Below are 17314 nucleotides of genomic sequence, written 5' to 3' on the forward strand. Positions count from 1 at the left end.
GAGAGAGAGAGAGAGAGAGAGAGAGAGAGAGAGAGAGAGAGAGAGGCGGAACGATTCGCTCAGGCAGCACAACCGAAGCCAGGCGTTGTTTCAGCACCACGAACAGCGACCAGCTTGACGGAGGAGCCCCTCCTAGGGTCCTGACGTCAAGCAGCACACATGGCGAGAGGAGAGCAGACTGACGGCAGGAGGAAGTATAAATGAAACACCGAAACGGCGTGAAGGCAAACGCTTTTGATTCTGTTGCAAAGTACTCAAAACACATTGATTTGTGATACAAGTAAAAAAAAAAAAATTCACTCGCCCGCCTTCACACACATTATTGTGTCGTCACAAAAGGTTTCGGAGGGAGTTTTGACCATAATTTCAGAAGTGCATTTCTGAGGTCAGACACTGATGTTGGAAGAGAAAAGGTCAGCTTGCCTCGAATAATGTTATATTAAGACCAAACACACACACATGACCCCACGAATCAACAGCAGTTGACTGTGAAATATTTAGTGGAGAGAATATTTCATGACTGGATCTAAATTTACTGATTTGGAGAGATGACCTAATACCTGTGGTAATCTAGTATGTTTAGATGCTATTTGCTAATATACAAAAAATATATACAACCCTTTCAATTTGATTTGAACATCCATTCAAAAGTTTTACTGAATTCCATTAGGTGAAGATACTTTCTGATGCACTGCAAATATACCAATTTGCATATAAGGAATAAAGAAAAAAAAAACTTTTGGATTTATAAGAACTATGCAGAGAAAAAACAAAATGTCATCTTTAGATGAATGTAGCAGAGAATTGCTGACTTTGTCACTCATTTATTGCTACCATTAAGAAACTAGATTTTACACACAGGAAAGAAAATTAATCAGCCTTTATTATTATTTTTTTTTTCTTTTAAAACACATAAGCAACAAAAATAAACAGTAAGAGTTGTGAATTGCAAGAAAAGAAATTAATAATTGTAGCTATGAAAACTGCTGATATTTAAATGTCAATTTTCAAAAGGTGGAGCATTACAGTGTGAAGTGGCTGGGATGAGGCTCAGTGCCTCCAAATCCGAGGCCATGGTCTTGAGCCGGAAAAGGGTAGAGTAAATTCTCCAGGTCAGGGGGGTCGTCCTGCCTCAAGTGGAGGAGTTCAAGTATCTGGGGATCTTGTTTACGAATGAGGGAAGAGGGGAGCGGGAGATCGACAGGCGGATTGGGGCAGCGTCTGCCGTAAAGCGGGCGCTTTACCGGTCTGTCGTGGTGAAGAGAGAGCTGAGTCAAAAAGCGAAGCTCTACGTTCCCACCCTCATCTATGGTCATGAGCTTTGGGTCATGACCAAAAAGAACGAGATCACGGATACAAGCAGCCGAAATGGGTTTCCTCCACAGGGTGGCTGGGCTCTTCCTTAGAGATAGGGCGAGGAGCTCGGTCATCCAGGAGGGACTCAGAGTAGAGCCGCTGCTCCTCCACGTCGAGAGGAGCCAGTAGAGGTGGCTCGGGCATCTGGTCAGGATGCCTCCTGGACGCCTCCCTGGTGAGGTGTTCCGGGCACGTCTCACCGGGAGGAGGCCTCGGGGAAGACCCAGGACACGCTGGAGGGACTATGTCTCTCGGCTGGCATGGGAACGCCTTGGGGTTCCCCTGGAGGAGCTGGAAGAAGTGGCTGGGGAGAGGGAAGTCTGGGCCTCCCTTCTGAAGCTGCTGCCCCCGCGACCCGACCCCGGATGAAGTGGAAGAAAATGGATGGATGGATGGATGGATGGATGGATGGAGTATAACATAAGGAAACCCCAAAGGGTTACAAATTTACCAATTTTCTTAATGTTTATACATTTACATTTGAGTTCATCCCACAATTTAAAAGTTACATATATTTTTGTTTGTTTATTTTCTTTTAATGCCCTGAATCATATTCGTTTTTAATCTAGTGTTTGTAAGTATTTTAGATTTTGCCATTAAGGAAATCTGAAGGACATTGTAAGTTACATATTTCTTATGGCTGAAGTACGTTATTTAGTAAAAAAAAATAAAAAATAACAAATGTTTTTACCCAGTAAATATAAGAAATTAGGGATGTATAAAAATATAAATGTTAAGGCTTGAACTCAAAAAATGTGGGTTGCAAGTATAGTAAGATTAGTAGGTATGAACATCATGCAAAGTGTCCTTTTTAGCCATAAATAATAATCACCTTGTATAAGTCCATCAAGTTGTTTGTTTTATTTCAGATTTAAAAATTGGGCTGACAACCCGACAGATACAAAGACAAATACAGACACATCAAAAAAATATGTTTTAAATATGAAGACATAAAATGAGAGCTCTGAAAAGTGTACAGGAAAACAAGAAATCTCTAAACTGTCAGGGTCAGTTTGTGAATATCATAAATGTAAAAACTGAAGAGTTTTTTATAATAAATTCTCCACACGTTGATACAGTTAAAATCTGAAGAGCATGACGAGATGTAAAAAAAAAAAAAACAACAACAAAAAAAACGCCTCACAAATTCATCATTTTTAATTTGTGGAAGATTAGAAATGCAGAAGAGCATTCAAGGTCTTCACTGAAGAGTCATACATAACCCTTTAAGGGGGGAAAAAAAAACGGTTAGGTTCCGTAAACAGTCAAATATTCACAATTACTTTTAAACCATGTTTCTTGTCCTTCACAGAAAACCTGATTAAAAAAAAAAAAACCTCACCTCTGGGTTTCTCTGCTGTCCACAGAACAGCCTGCATGTTGATGAAGATGCTGCTGGACAGACACAGCAGCTCTCTTTATGCCGCCTTTGGAGTGCCCCGCTAATGAGCAACAAACCACATTAATTTTCAATAAACGGCAACGGCAAATGTCAATGTGAATGTTTGAGGCACGAAAACGTACTTTCTTTAATGACCGCCAAGACGTGCAGAACTGCTGCCAGCTCAGAGAGACTGTCAAGGGCGTCCGACTCCAAAGATGACGAGACCTCTGCCAAAAATGACCTAAAGCGGGGATTTATAAAGAAAAAGAAAAAAAAAAGGAAAATCTACAAAACGTCTTTTGAATTTGACTAAATCAGCAGCATTGGGTGTGTGTACCTTGTGATAGAGGGGGATTTGAGGATGACAGACAGCAGTAAGCTGGACAAAGGAGGCATTTCATCAACAGACTGCGGGATGACAACCTCTTCAGGATGGGTAAGCTTCAAATAAACAAGCACAAACCATTTAATACATCTTTCACCAAGGTTAGGGTCCCGTCAACTAAAGCTGACGAAAGCAGGTAACTTCCAGCCTTTTGATTTGCTGTTTCGTGCCATTAAAATTGTTTTTTTTTTTTACCTTCTGAAGCAAATGCCTCTTCTCCACAATGATGGCTGCAAACACGGTGGAGTGCACCCCGCTACGAAGCGCCGCGTCCCACGTCTGTGCCACCTGGAGGAAGTCCGTCAGGCTGGGAACGGCTGACCGACACAGCTGAAGTGGACCGGAGAGTTTCATGATGTTAAAAACCGGAACTCTAAATTTTCGCACTAATTTCATATTTTTTGTAAATACTTTTGCAATTCACTGAAACAGAAAACTACGGAGCCCCTAAGAGGACATAGAGAAGAAAAAAAAAAGGAAAGAAATCCCGACTTATTATCTCGAGATCCCGACTTATTATCTCGAGATCCCGAGTTATTATCTCGAGATCCCGACTTTTTTCTCTCGAGATCCCGAGAAACTAAGTCGAGATCTCCCGACTTTCGAGATAATAAGTCGGGATTTCTTTCCTTTTTACTTCTTCTCCATGTTCCCTTAGGGGCTCCGTAGAAAACAGAATTATTTGAATGAAAAAAACAAAACAACAAAAAAAAACACTCCTTACAAGTTGTCCCTCTTCCGGTTCTTTCCTCAGGCGACGTGCCAACAACTCTATGATCTTTTGGAAAATGTTGGCCACCACACCCAAAACGACCAAGTTGGACTCCTGATCCTGGTCGTTATCATCAGGCGCAAAGCTGTTTGCCACCTCCTTCAGAATCGGCAGCACTGCTGGGATACACGTGTAGCCTGCCTCTGCAAACACAAACGCTGCCGTTACTTCCCTGTAAGACGTTCAAGAGTTAGACGAGCTAAACCTCAGGGAAACATCCTTCTTCTCGTCTGCTTTAGCAAACTGCAACGTCTCCTTCACATATCATGATATTCTCACCTGAGAGGAGGATGAGTGAGCACAGGTGGAGGATTTGGCCTTTGAACGTCTCGTCCCCCAAACCGACGAGGAAAATGTCACAGCACACCTTCAGGAAGCTCTGATCAAAAAGACAAAAAAATAAACATCTGCAGTTACTCTAAAGAGCTGACGAAATAGTGGGATTGATAGGAGAAATAGGAAAACAACCCGTTTCAGTAGTGCGAGCAGAAGAAGGGATGCGTACAACAGTGTGGTGTGGACCGGAGCAGAAAAATCAATGAGGATTCTAAATTTACTGAGCGGTGCTCCGAGTCCCAGATGGAGGAGGAACACGAGCTAAACGGAACCAAACATCCAGGATAACAAGGCAACAGCAGGCTTCCTTTTGATCCGGGTTATGAGCCGGAGTGGAAGTGAGCGAAATAAAAATCTAATCTGGAAGGAGGAGCTGAAGTCAGGGAATTCAACTCATTTTTATGTCCAAAATTCCAGACTTTTCCCAGACTTCTCAGGACCAACGTTTGGATGGAGAACAGGATGGATGGATGAGTTAGAGAAAAACAAATAAATTGACACAAATCGAAGGAGAAACTGATAGACGGTGAAACAGATGGACAAACCAATTAATGATCAAACCGAATGCCATATGGGTTCTGCACCTGTACAGACATGAATAAATCTGGAAACACATTTTGTTCCACACTATTTTCCCTCTCATACTTTTCCATACTGCGTATTAAACCCTGCATGATGTCAGGTTTGACTTCTAAAACGCATTAGTGATCGTATAAATAGACTCCAGATTCCAGTTTGACGCACTGTCACGTCATATTTAGCTCCTCCGGGAAAAAATAGAAAATCTGCATCATGTTGGATGTAGGGGGGAAAACAAAACAAAAAAAAACATCAGAGTTCTTCAAAATGTCAAATACCAGGAACGAAAAAGGCATTTCTTTAAAAATAACAGCTCCGTCTGTCTGAGAATACAAGATTATTTAGTCATCAATCATGCAAATACAAATTCAGTTTTGGAATGAAAAAAGGAAGAAGATCGCATTACTTCTTGGGTTCATTTTTAATATGTGCCTAATGAGAATCATTCTCCATTTCTAAAATTATTAAGGTCAGCTGAGGTTTAATAACTACAGAGCAATAATGAAGCCAAATCTCACATAGCAAATAAGCCGCAGTTCATGGAGCTGTGTGTGTTTGCAAAAAGAGAAAACAGTGAAGTTCACCTCGGTTATCTGTGCGGCGAGCTTCCGCGACCTCTCCGAGACCTCGCTGTCGTCGCTCCCGGTGAGGAAGGGCAGGATCCTCTCTGCGACCCACGCCGCCACTCGCTCCATGGAGACCAGGTAGTCCCGACCTGCTGTCGACTGGCAGACAGAGAAAACACTTCCTGTTTTTACTTTAGCTTCTCATCAAGCTGAAGACAGAAGGAGCGGGCTCTTCGCCAGGAACAAATTGGCTTAAAAAAACCAAAACCAAAAATAAATAAAAATCTGTCATCTGGAGAAATGTCTGAAAGCTGTTCAGGGAAATTATCAGCGGTGTTGATGTTTAAAGACATAACGAGCACGACTTTCATCTTCATTTTGAATATTATGACTATTTCCAGGGAGCTGAAAACAAAACACGTCTTAAGGACAAATACATAAAAAAGAAGAACTGCAGGTGTGAAGAAGTATTCTGGAGCAATTTCTATGTAACTGTGGCTCCAGAAATCATCGTTTCAAACAAATGTACATAAATGTGATTTATTTGGATGCATCAACGCTTTGCTGAGGCCTGGAAGACACAAACAGCCACAATCAGATGAGAGGAAACTGGCTGGGATATTGAGGAACAACCCAGGAAGAACAAAACGTCGAGCATAAAGAGGCCAAATTCCCTCAGGAGGAAAATGTTTGGCCAATTTAGTAGATTGAAAACAATAACGAGAAGCATGTTTGCATATGTCAGAGTGAAGCTTCCAAAAACAAAGAAGAGAAACAATGTGCTCAATGTCCAGCATGTTGGTGGCAGCATCATGCTGTGGAGCTTTAAGTGTGTTCATAATTGAACTTGTGAGCAAAATCTGGGCTTACGCATAAACTGCTGTTTCCTTTCCAGAAGAACAAATTTGAACATTTACAGGTTTATTTTTAGTTATTCCATAAAAATTCATGAAACAGAAAAAAGGTTTCTTCCACTTTTTTTCAGCAAACTATAAATAGCGATGAAAAGGAGCATTCATTTCAACAAAACACAGGAGCAGGCGGACGACAGATGCTAATCAGGAGAGAGAGAGAGAAAGAGAGAGAGAGAGACAAACTTACGTGATGTTGGAGATGAGCACCGAGGCGACCGTGGTAAACGAAGGCTTTCAGAGCCGTCTCCACTTCGGGTCTTTTTGGATCTTCTGTGGAGGATCTGAGGTGAGTGTAGAGAACCGACTGCCGAGACAACACAGGGAAACATGTTACTTGTAGAGGAAGGCTGCGACGGATTTACTGTTACGTGTTTCAACCTTTCTGTTTTATAAAACACCTTCCAGTTCCCTAAAAGCGTGTGCAGCTCCTTCAGGGGCCCCTCGCCCACAGCCAGGACTTTCTCCCGTGTGGAAATGTGGCTGAAAAGGTATTCCAGATACGCCAGAGCCAGGTCTGGTTTGGGCTCCACCGTCTCCTGGATTCGCACCTTTCTGCTTTTAGCAGCCTTGTCCTAGAGTTGGGAGCAGGCGACATTTTATGCACTTCTCCTGGCAAAATTCAAGACTTTTAAAGCGGTCTTCAAACGTTTTGCCTCTAGTTTCCCAGACAGCACAGAGACAGCACTGACCCCTTGCTTGGGAAAGGCCTCGCCCAGCCAATCAGAGACCAGTTCGAGGACGTCGGCCGCCTGACCCCAGCCGCAGACGCAGTCCAGCAGCTGGCTGAACTGAGCTGGAGCAGATCCCGACTCCATCCTCCTCAGTCTGGACAGCACGCCGCGGCTAGGACATTTCAATACAAGACAGTCGAGTTAGACCGTTTTACATCAAGATACAATCAAGTGCAATCAGACGTTAGCATTGTAGCCCACCTAAATGTTGGAGCTGCAGCTGGAGGCATAAAAGAGGCCAGCTGGATTAGAGGTACAGTGCAGCGCTCGTCCTAAAAAAACAGCAAAAAATCAGTAATAAAAAAAAAATATTTATGCTGTCGTTTAGAGAAACGTTAAAATAATAATGGACTGCAGCTATTTTACCTCAAAAGCCTGGAAATACTTAGCCATGACATTTCCAAACTTGGCAACTGTGTACTTGTGAGCCTCTTCGTTTTGCTTCAGCGCCTTCTCAACACTTCTCCACAGGATGACCACGACTTCCAGCAAACTGGACACGACGGACAAGTCCTGTCCCAACACCAGCGGTCCGCCCTGCTGAGAGCAACAAACACACGTTCGTTGACACAGAGTTTAGTGTTACTTTAGATCTTGCTTGGCGACAGGACATCGAGTTTAAATCGGTTCTGCGCCGCCTGCAAGAGTTTTCATAACCACTTTTTCACATTTTCTCCCATTACGGCCTCAAACTTCAATGCGTTTTAGTCCGTTACTCATAATTACACAGTCTATGGGTTTTCCCTCCTGGGCTGTGGACAGTTTATTACATCAAATTTAATTCAAGGATATCAGAATGATATGAATGGGGATGAATGCTATGTAACAGTTTCTTCTCACTCTTGCACTTCTTATTAGTTCAATAAAGTCTGTAAATGCTTCTGTCTTACTGTGCTGTTCTCCTTATTGCTGTCGTTAATCTCCGTCATGTCAAAGTCAACCTGGATACAGTTGTTCAGAGTTCGACGAATAGCCAGAATCAGTTTTACTGGAATATTAAAAACAAAAAAAAACAAAAACAAAAAAACAGCAATTAAATTATTCAGCGCTACAGCCCGCCATGTGATCTCATAAAAACAAACTTTTGTTCCTCACTGATGTTGGTGGCAGCTGTGTGTTTGTGAGCAAACTGGTAGAACTTCCTGGCAGCCATAACGTTCATCTGGATGAGGGTGATGCACCTGCAGCACCACTCCTTCTCCGGCTCGTTGACGGGGAAGAAGGACTTGAAGAGCAGGTCGACGATTCGCTTGGAAACGGAAAGCGAGTCGATGGCGAGGCGGGCCAGCAGGTGGTCCATGCTGCAGACATCCCAGAACTGGAAGGAGTCAGAAAGAGGGGAGGGTGAGGAGAAAAGCCTCCCACTTGCTTAATCTGTCGTTTTTATTTGATTAATTTAGAAATTACTTTGTGATAGAAAATGTTTTTCAGAAATAATAGCAGTGGACTGACCACTATTACTTTACCGCTTTTACAAAAGCCATGAAGAGAGTCAGTTTCTAAATCTGCAATAAAAAAATTGGCATATCTTTGGGATTTATCAACAGTTCTGTAAGGAACTTTTTTTGGGGCCAGTAACAAAAAACAAAAACAAAAAAGAAATCTTAAGTTTTTAAATTGCTTTTAAGTATTTTTTTTTTTTTTGCCAGTCTGAAGGTTAGTGGTAATTCATGTTTTTTTTTAAAATCAGCTTTATTCTTCAGTTTGTTTTTGTAATACCACTTTTGACCACAAGAGACACTGCAGCAAATCATCGCTGACTTAATTATTAGATTCGGCCTCACATCCCCGCAACTTTTTGAGCACTTTGTCGAGTCTTAATGAACTGAATACCAGAATGAGAATGCAACTTTTTTTTTTTCTTCTGCAAACAAACCGCACCTTGGCAGCACGAACTGCTTTGACTTTGATGAGCAGGTCGAGGAACGACGTGCGGACTTTCTCAGAGTTGTCGTGGAGACTGTACTTGACAGTGGGCAGCAGCTTTTCCAGCAGTGGGTGGCTCTGTGGGTTGTCCAGGACAATATTCAGGCACTGCAAGAAAGAAAAAAAGGAAACATAAAAATCCATAAGATTCATAAAAAAATCTATATAAAAATAAAATATGACAAAATAGGGGTCTTTCATGGTAGCAAGTTTTCCGAAACAAAAATGACTTTTTGTTACATTCATTAAAGATTGTGGTTGTTGACCTGTGCCTAGCTGATTGTGGGTAAGATGTCACTTTGACCAAATGTAAAGTGGAGAGAAAGAAAAATCACTTTTCTATTTGTTTGTATAGATTATAGATATAAATTACAAATAAATAAAATAAAATGTAAAGATGTCCTTTAACATCTATGTGTTTTATAAAGATTATAAAATTAGAAATCTTTTTTTTTCCTGTTACAAACTGGGTTTTTGTGCTTTTTATCTAATATCTAAAATGTTGATAAATAAAGGTTTTCCACTGAGATGGGATTTAAAACTGAGGTTGTAGATTCTTTTAATAAAACAAGCACACACAAAAAAGATTAAAATAAAATAAAATCTAGTTAAGAAATCAAATATCGGTCACATAAGCAAAGACACCAATTTTCTAAGTTAGGCTTATGATCCTCTGAACTCCATGAATACCGGTATTCAAAGTATTCAAAACGAAATTTCCAGGATTTTTCTGTTATAGGTTGACTTAAGATGAACGAAGGCCATGGCATTCTACCTTAAAGACTGAGCAGCGGACATCAGGAGAGCTGCTGTCGGCGGCCAGCTCCATTACCAGCTTCTTCAGGAAGTCTGTGATGATCGTTGGCGGAAGGAGCTCCCAGCATTTTGCCAGGATCTTACAGACCCCCAGCGTGGCATTGGAGCGCACAGTGGGGTGAGGGTCATCTAGGAGCGCCTTGAGGAGGACAGACATTTAGATACGCGTGAAAATTTGCTCACGTCTCCTGAAGTGATCGTTTTCCGCTGAAACGATAAAACAAGGCTGGAAATCTCAGCGTTCCCTCATTCTTCACAAGCAGAAGTCCTACGTTTCCTTTCTCAACACCAGTGCTCAAAGTTCTCTGGCATTTTCATTCTTTCATTCTTAAAAGAATAAAGAGTTTTGTCGTTTTCCTCAAGAAAGCATTTCTGCATTTGTCAGGCTTCAGATATGAAATTTGTAAAAATCATAAAAAGTAATGGTGGGAAAAGAAGGATGAAAGAACTGATTAGGGAGAATTTGACATGGAATAAAAACTAAACTCCATCCTGATTCCTTAAAATAATCCCTACCATTGCCGAGTCCAGCTGCTTTTGAATGTTCATGTCCACGTTTTCGTTGCTTAGATCCGGGTCGTGCACCGGGAAGGCCTCGGTGAAAAGCAAAGTGGCGTTTGCTCGCACCTCAAAGTTAGGAACCTGAAGGCGTCAAGCAGACATTAACACTGGAACAGCACGTACGCACAGTGTGAATGAACTGATTGTGTGTGTTGCCTACGCTGAGAGACTTCCAGAGAATCGGCTTGTAGAGGTTGTATAGCATCTTGTCTACACTGGGGCATCCTTTCCTAGAGTGAAAATAGCTCACGATCTACATGAAATAAGGAAAACAGGACAGTCGGCACACGCTGAAAGCAAAACAGGATACAACTCTTCATTTTACTACAAGAAAACCACAAACTTTTCACATTTCACTTGGATTTTATGTTGTAAACCTTTAAAATTAGGACACGATTGGGAAGTAGGAGGTAAAGGAAACATGTTTGCATTTTTTTAAAGCATAATTTGAAAAGCATCCCCACAGCACAATGTCCCCCCCTTTCTATTTTGTGAGTGTAGTTTTCCATTACAAGCATTGTTTTTTTTGCAAAAAGGCCTCACTAATTATGTCTTCTGAAGGCCAAAGGATTTCAGTATCAGATTAGAGGGCTCTAAGCAGAAATTCAAATCACTTTTCATCTTTTTTGTACTTATTTGTAAATCCTAACTCTACTGTCGTGATATTACAAAAATGCGAACGAGCCGTAACGAGGCAGACCTGTCTAACTTTGCCGTGAACCGGTGATGTTCTTTGAAGCAAAATGGCATTCTGCATGAAATCCTGAATGCATGTGCTCTCAATCGTCTCCTGGAAGTCGCCGCTAGCCTTCTTCCAGGCTCTGAAGTAGATCTCCGCGATGTGAGTAGCTAGGGTCCTGAGAATAAAGCAAAACAAAAAATAATTAAACTCCCTGATATATATGTATATACTGACTGGAGTGACTGACTATAAAGAGCACCTCTTACTTTTGATAAAACTCCAGCTGGTTTTTAATGGTGCCGTGGATAAGCCAGATAAAATCAACGTTCCAGCTGAAAAGGAACACCAGGAATCGCTTTCCCTGCGACAGTAAACACACCGTCAGGCCGACAGCTCAAGGACAGAGTCAGAAACTGCGATAACGACCGCCTCCACTCACATCATCGTTTCTAATGTGAGTAGGACGGTGAAAGCACTGAAGCAGCAAGTCGATTATCTGCTTGTTGTTTTCTGATGTGTAGTCCAGACTCTTAAGAACGTTGTGAAGACTCCACACCCTCTGGATCTCAGCAGCCTGACAAAGAGATCAGAGATGAGAATATTAGGTCTGCTCGTGGCTCTCTCTCTCTCTCTCTCCTCCTCCTGCCTGTCAGAATGGTCTTACTCTCAGCCAGAAAAACATCTCTCCTGTTTCTAAAAATACTGGACATCCCGGAAGAATACACTGACCGGTTTCTTTAGGATGAAGCTCTTCTGGAGGGAGATGAGGAAAGCGGTGCGCCCAAACTTTTCCCTCTCCAGCAGTTCCTTCTTCCACCAGGTTTCAAACAGCGTCTGTATGTGGAGCTGCAGCGGCGCCTCGGACACGGGGAGGGACACCAAAACATCTGGTGGGGGGAAAAAAACAGCTACAATCACAGAGAGGCACAGGAAGTTTATTCACAGAACATTTCTCATAGTTCTCCCAGTTCTGATGTTACAGGTTCAAACTGAAGATTGCAGAGACTATAATGAAGTATACATACAAACCCCATACAAAACCCAAAGAAAGAAAGAAAGACAGAAAAAAGAATAATAAAAGAGCAAGAGAATAGAAGTGTGGAAAAACACATTTTTCATTTTCCACATGCATTTTTTTTCCCTTTTTCATACCAACCCAGACTTGGAAAAAGCTGGAGTCCAATTCGAGACGATACATAAACTGCTAATTTCTGAAATGTTCTGGAATCTAAGAATCTGCGGTTTTAAACGTAAAGATTCAGAGTGAATTTATGTCAGACATTTCTGCAACGGCAGAAAAGGACACATGGATGGACCGATGGACACATAGACTAGGGCAGTACGATGTTAGAAAAACTTGCCTTGGTGGTAATATTATCGGTAAATATTGCAAAGCGACATTAGTTGCGAAGCCCATTTTATTCTTTCCTCTTTTTCTCATCTGTGCTTCCATCTCTCTTGATCTTTAGCATATTGGACAATGACATTAGTGTCCTGTGTGAGAATCAGACTCTGACTGACTAAACATAACAGTAAAATGTTAAGTTTATGACACTTAGGACACATTAGTCAGTTATTATTGCACTCCAAACAGACATCTGAGATATGAATATTGAACACAATGATCTATATTGTCCAGCCTTAACAGAGAGAGACGCATGAATGGGATGCAAAATTTCAGACTGTTTAGGAACAGTCTGAACAGAGAGTGAAGTGGCTTTATTTGTAAAGTGCTTTGCGTGGTGGGTGACAGTAGAAAAGCAATATGCAAGATTCAGTACAATTACCATTAAATCTGTCAAATCAAACAACAACATAATTCTCACCATGAAGTCTGCGGGCGATATCTAAAAGTGCGGCGTACGTGTCTCCGTCCTGTAAGACCTTCAGAGACACAGCAGCCACCAGGGTAACACCGTCCACCACCGCCATGACATGCTTCTGCAACAAAAGAGGCTTTTATAGAATCATCAAGAGAAGAAATCATGTAGAACGCATTTCCAAACAATCAGAGAACAACACATTGGAGGTACTTTGAGTAACGCTTGATTAATGTCGTCCAGGTGAACAGGAAGTGACTGATGAACTCACAGGATCCGGAGCCGACTCCTGCTGCATCGCGTCCTCCTCCCAGCGACCTGGAGGTAACTCCATCAGAATCTCCTGGAGGAGCGAGTCCAGCTGACTCCAGAGAGCCTCCCTCTGCTCTCTGGGCATTTCCTGCACCACCTCTTCAACATCGAAGGGCTCAATTTTGTCCTTCTGCTCGGAAAAGAAAAGAAAGAAGAAGATTCAGGGTTTTACATTTCCTGAAACCAAACCCAGGACGCAGGCTGGGTCACAGTGTTTTTATCTTTTGCATGTCATTAACTTTTGGTGCAGTTTTGTTAAAGATTTGTTGGCATATCTGGCACTGAAACTGGATGAAATCAGAGGTAAAATATATCCAAACCCAAAAGGTAAGCATTGGTTTTTGTTATTTTCATTCAATAATCAAATATTAATTATACCTATGTATTGTAAAAAGTCCTTAGCTGGACTGGGTTATGCCTTTTTTACAGGCCTGTGGAATGATTGTGACATTGTTTAACATAACCATTTATATTTAAAACAGCTGCAATTACTTTTGCACCTAAGCATCATTAGCAACATTAGTATTTTCATGATGACTCAAATGATGTTTTTATGCAATACTTTCATGTTTTCAAAGATTCTCATATTTGAAAAGAATTTTCGACATACTCAAGCCCCTACATTTCTCTCTAAAAGAGACCCTTTTTATTCATGTTCTCAACTTATACTCATCGCAATCAAAATGTATTACTAAAGACTTGTGATGTTATCTATATGTTTCAGATTTTGACACACCTACATAAAACGATGGTAACATTTTGGGGGAGTAATTTAAGCATTTGGATCAATTCCACTGGAGAAGGAACACGTTTATCACATCTAGAGTAAATAAAAACATGTTGAAAACCGTATATCAAAGCCCTTAAGGGTGATAGGTATATGTTAAGACGATGCATAACCTGAAAATTAAGATACCGATGTCTACGTCTGTAGTTCGCCGGAATAAAATACAGAAAACAGAGTTTGCCACTTACATGAAGCTGGATAAAGCGAAGAAAGTCCTCCACCTTTTCCTTAGAGGTAGCCTTTAAAAACACCTCTCGCTTGGACATTATTCCGGGTTATCCAAGCGATACGAAGTGACCTGAATATTTGAAAGAAGTGAGAACATTGACTTCTTCATAAGCGGGCGGAGTATTTGCCAAACCAAAACAACTATGACCGACTGTTAGTCGACCACATTTAACACTACGTTTGATAAATTTAACTCCTCTCTGCTAACCAGATAGTTCCGAGTTAACATTTAAATGAAGAATTAATCTGACGTAAAGTTAGCTCTGTTGTTTGTTACCTTTTTGTTTATGTTGTTGTAGTCTGGAACCGGGAGGAAAATAACAGCCGATTTAACCCGCGCAAATTTGGATAGACTGTTTCCGTCCTGACGTCAGGCGTTTGTTTTTGACGTAGGCGTTGTTACATTTCTCAACCACTTGAGGGCGACAAACTACCACAAAAATATTTTCTCCACAGCAACTCAACTTTGAGCGATGCTTTTATACACAGATGCTTTAAAATAAAATAAAAAATATTAACATCTGTAATACCAATAAGGAGGTCTGACTGTAACATATAGACATAAGAACCCAACCAACTGTTTTCAGAAAGACCAAATCCCAGAAGTTGAACTTGATAATGGAGTTGTAAAAATGAATTTTTGTCATAAAACAGAAACACTTTAAGATTTATCCATCACAATGCATTATGGCGATTTGGGAGAATTGGATAAAATATTTAAAATCTTGAAAAATCAAAATCTTGTCTTCAAAGTTTTAAAACATTTAGAGCCGTGACTCGTGTTTTTAAACATTTTTATTGGATTGTTAAAAATGTTTTCAGCAGGACAGTCATTTAAAACAAGGCAAAATCAACACAGAAATGGTTCACTGGAGGCAAAATGAACCTTCTTTCACAGCGCGCTCAGACTGTAATCCTATACAAAACCTGCAAGGTGAGCTGAAGAACAAAAAGAGCATAAAACCTGGGAATCTGATCTAAAGATATTGTGCAAACACAATCAAACAAAAACATTGTTGTCGTGTTTCTAATACAAGTAATATTGTATTTATTACAATGATAAAAAATAAACAGACTTTTCCAAAAGAACACATTTATTTATTCAAAGCCACTAGGCATCAGGTAAATGTTTGAAAATGTTAATATTTTAGAACAACAACAAAAAAAAAAAACTCACATCGCAGGTTTTTAAGGCACAAGATAGATCAGAAGAAATGTGTTGAAAAGTTGCAACAAACAGTTAAAATTGCAAGGCAAAACATTTACAAGCAGATAGTCAAAGATGCATCATCTCAACATGTTGCAGCAACCTGATCATAAAAAGTGATCTCCCTTTGTTCACGTGACTCACATTTGGTTTGAAACTCTTCAAACCCTTATTCAAGTATCCTCTTTTACATACGTATGTAGTTTGCAGCACTTGTTCATAGCCCTAAATGCCACTTTCTTCAGCATCTCAGATAAAATTCAAAATATTGTACAAATCTCCAAAAATAAATACAATTTGCATACATGCATCACATGTATTTTTTTTTACAGGCATAAAGACCAATAGAACGTAAACGATCAATAACACTGCATGACAAAAAAAATAAAAACAAAACTAACATAAATAACAAAAAAGGAGTGCTACTTATGAGGCCAATGCGTGGGATTGTATCTGTTCCTTTGGTTCATTTTTACAAACAACAAAACAGATTTTGTCTCATTTTTTTTGCATAAATGTCACAGAAATTTCTAGTTATTTGGACATATTTCTACAAAACTTCCATTAAGGAAACATAATTCCATGAAAAAGTCTGCAAATATTTTTTTTTTAATTATATAAATATGCACAGTATTGATATTTACATAAAACTCGGCAAACAAAAACAAGACGGTTTGCATTTTTTTTTACTACTTTAAAGTATAGTATGTCTTTAGCCGTTTTTCTCAAAAAAGAAAGCCTCTTGAATGCCCAAATTTTTTTCAATTTTGTGAAAAAAACATAATAAATAGTCTGAAAAACAAATAAACTTTTAGAGTACGGAGAGGTTTCACTGTGTGATGAGGGATTCTTGACTTCTTCTCAATTCTTGAGATGATGAACCGTCTTCCGTTAAATTATACCTGCAGAACAAAATATTAAAGGGCTAAACCAACAAGACTCTCTTTAAATCAGTGAATGAAAGAAAAGAATAAGAATCCAGATTAAAAGTTTTGATTACCACCGAGTGAATCCTTTTGATATGTCGTCTCCACTTAAATCTACCAGCACCTGCAAATTTGGACAAGAAATTTTACGTATTTATAACAAAAAACAGGAAGGTGCAGAAATAAACATTGAATGAGTAAATCAATACATGAATTAATTAATAACATTTGATTTGTCTTTTGAGATCATGTTTTCCCATGATATTTATATACTTCTTATGTTATTTCGTCTTTTACAGAAATAACTTGCCTTAAAAAAATGTTTTCTCGGATATTGCTGCTGTTTTGTCATCTTTTTTAAATGTAGATTTTGTTCTTTTTCAAATATATTGAGATTAAACCATGTGTTTTTTTTTTTATTTCTTCTGATACTGGTCAATTTGATATTTGTTTTTGTTTGCCGAGTTTTATGTAAATATCAATATTGTGCATATTTATATAATAAAAAATAATAATTTGCAGACTTTTTCATGGAATTATGTTTCCTTAATGGAAGTTTTGTGCATTGTTTGCATCATTCACTGCATTTGGGCAAAAAATAAAAAAAAATTAAAAAATGCATGTTTTTCTTAATCTGAAAACGTCTTTGTTAATATTATCACAAATGTAATAAAAAAAAAAAAAAACTGGTTCATAGAAAAGAGACCAAGGACAACAAGCGCAGAATTTCATAGACAAACCAATTGCACAAATAAATGAGTTCTTTGAACGCCTTGCATGACTAAATTTACTTTCTTTTGCAATTTAATCGGCTTATCAAAAGTATTATTTTAATATTTCCAGATGTTAAAGTTCTTTCGTCATTTATGGACTAGTAGTGTCCCCAGATTTACCCTGGGTTTGGCTGTTACGATTTTAGTTTTGCTTTTGTTAAGTTTGGACAAAAAGAAAAACTTCAAAGTAATGTAATTTATCTTAAATCATAACATAATTTTAATTTAAAATTATTCTGACACTTAAAAGAGG

At 39.5% G+C, this 17314-nt stretch overlaps 2 protein-coding genes across 5 annotated transcripts in view; both read right to left on the reverse strand.

Moving 5' to 3' along the window:
• Positions 1-2194: 2194 nt before the first annotated feature.
• On the reverse strand, positions 2195-14695 carry ncapg2 (non-SMC condensin II complex, subunit G2). Of its 2 annotated transcripts, none has more exons than XM_017301747.2 (27): positions 14433-14695; positions 14116-14225; positions 13100-13270; positions 12835-12949; positions 11738-11895; positions 11448-11582; positions 11275-11369; positions 11027-11183; positions 10487-10579; positions 10282-10407; positions 9725-9904; positions 8905-9057; positions 8119-8341; positions 7914-8011; positions 7390-7560; positions 7225-7295; positions 6982-7135; positions 6691-6864; positions 6480-6596; positions 5397-5537; positions 4177-4276; positions 3850-4040; positions 3321-3455; positions 3078-3181; positions 2881-2981; positions 2699-2798; positions 2195-2580 (listed from the first exon to the last, which is right to left on the reverse strand). In XM_017301747.2, the coding sequence occupies exons 2-27, from the start codon at positions 14191-14193 to the stop codon at positions 2529-2531; spliced, it is 3393 nt and encodes a 1130-aa protein (XP_017157236.1). In that variant the 5' UTR covers positions 14194-14225; positions 14433-14695; the 3' UTR covers positions 2195-2528. The 2 variants fall into 2 exon arrangements, with proteins under 2 accessions (XP_017157236.1, XP_008394957.1); XM_008396735.2 differs by having other exon boundaries at positions 7390-7563; positions 14433-14694.
• Positions 14696-14932: 237 nt separating this feature from the next.
• Positions 14933-17314, reverse strand: part of esyt2b (extended synaptotagmin-like protein 2b) — a 41955-nt gene continuing 39573 nt past the window's right edge. For all 3 annotated transcript variants that reach the window (XM_008396734.3, XM_008396733.3, XM_008396732.3), the window contains 2 exons: positions 16363-16412; positions 14933-16264 (listed from right to left, as the gene is read on the reverse strand). In XM_008396734.3, coding sequence (XP_008394956.1) covers positions 16192-16264; positions 16363-16412 — 123 coding nt within the window. In that variant the 3' untranslated portion in view covers positions 14933-16191. The remainder of the gene's footprint in view (positions 16265-16362; positions 16413-17314) is intronic.

Source organism: Poecilia reticulata, chromosome 20 (genome assembly GCF_904066995.2).
Source record: "Poecilia reticulata chromosome 20, P_reticulata-male-v2, whole genome shotgun sequence".
In the NCBI taxonomy this organism is placed as follows: domain Eukaryota; kingdom Metazoa; phylum Chordata; class Actinopteri; order Cyprinodontiformes; family Poeciliidae; genus Poecilia; species Poecilia reticulata.

What these genes read in the sequence shown, in the direction of transcription:
- ncapg2 (XM_008396735.2), bottom strand. Translation starts at nt 14,193, where the DNA reads ATGTCCAAGCGAGAGGTGTTTTTAAAGGCTACCTCTAAGGAAAAGGTG. An exon ending in TTCTCTGGAAGTCTCTCAGC is followed by an intron (nt 10,408 to 10,486) that starts GTAGGCAACACA and finishes TGACGCCTTCAG; the next exon opens with GTTCCTAACTTTGAGGTGCG. An exon ending in AAATCCCCCTCTATCACAAG is followed by an intron (nt 2,982 to 3,077) that starts GTACACACACCC and finishes TCCCCGCTTTAG; the next exon opens with GTCATTTTTGGCAGAGGTCT.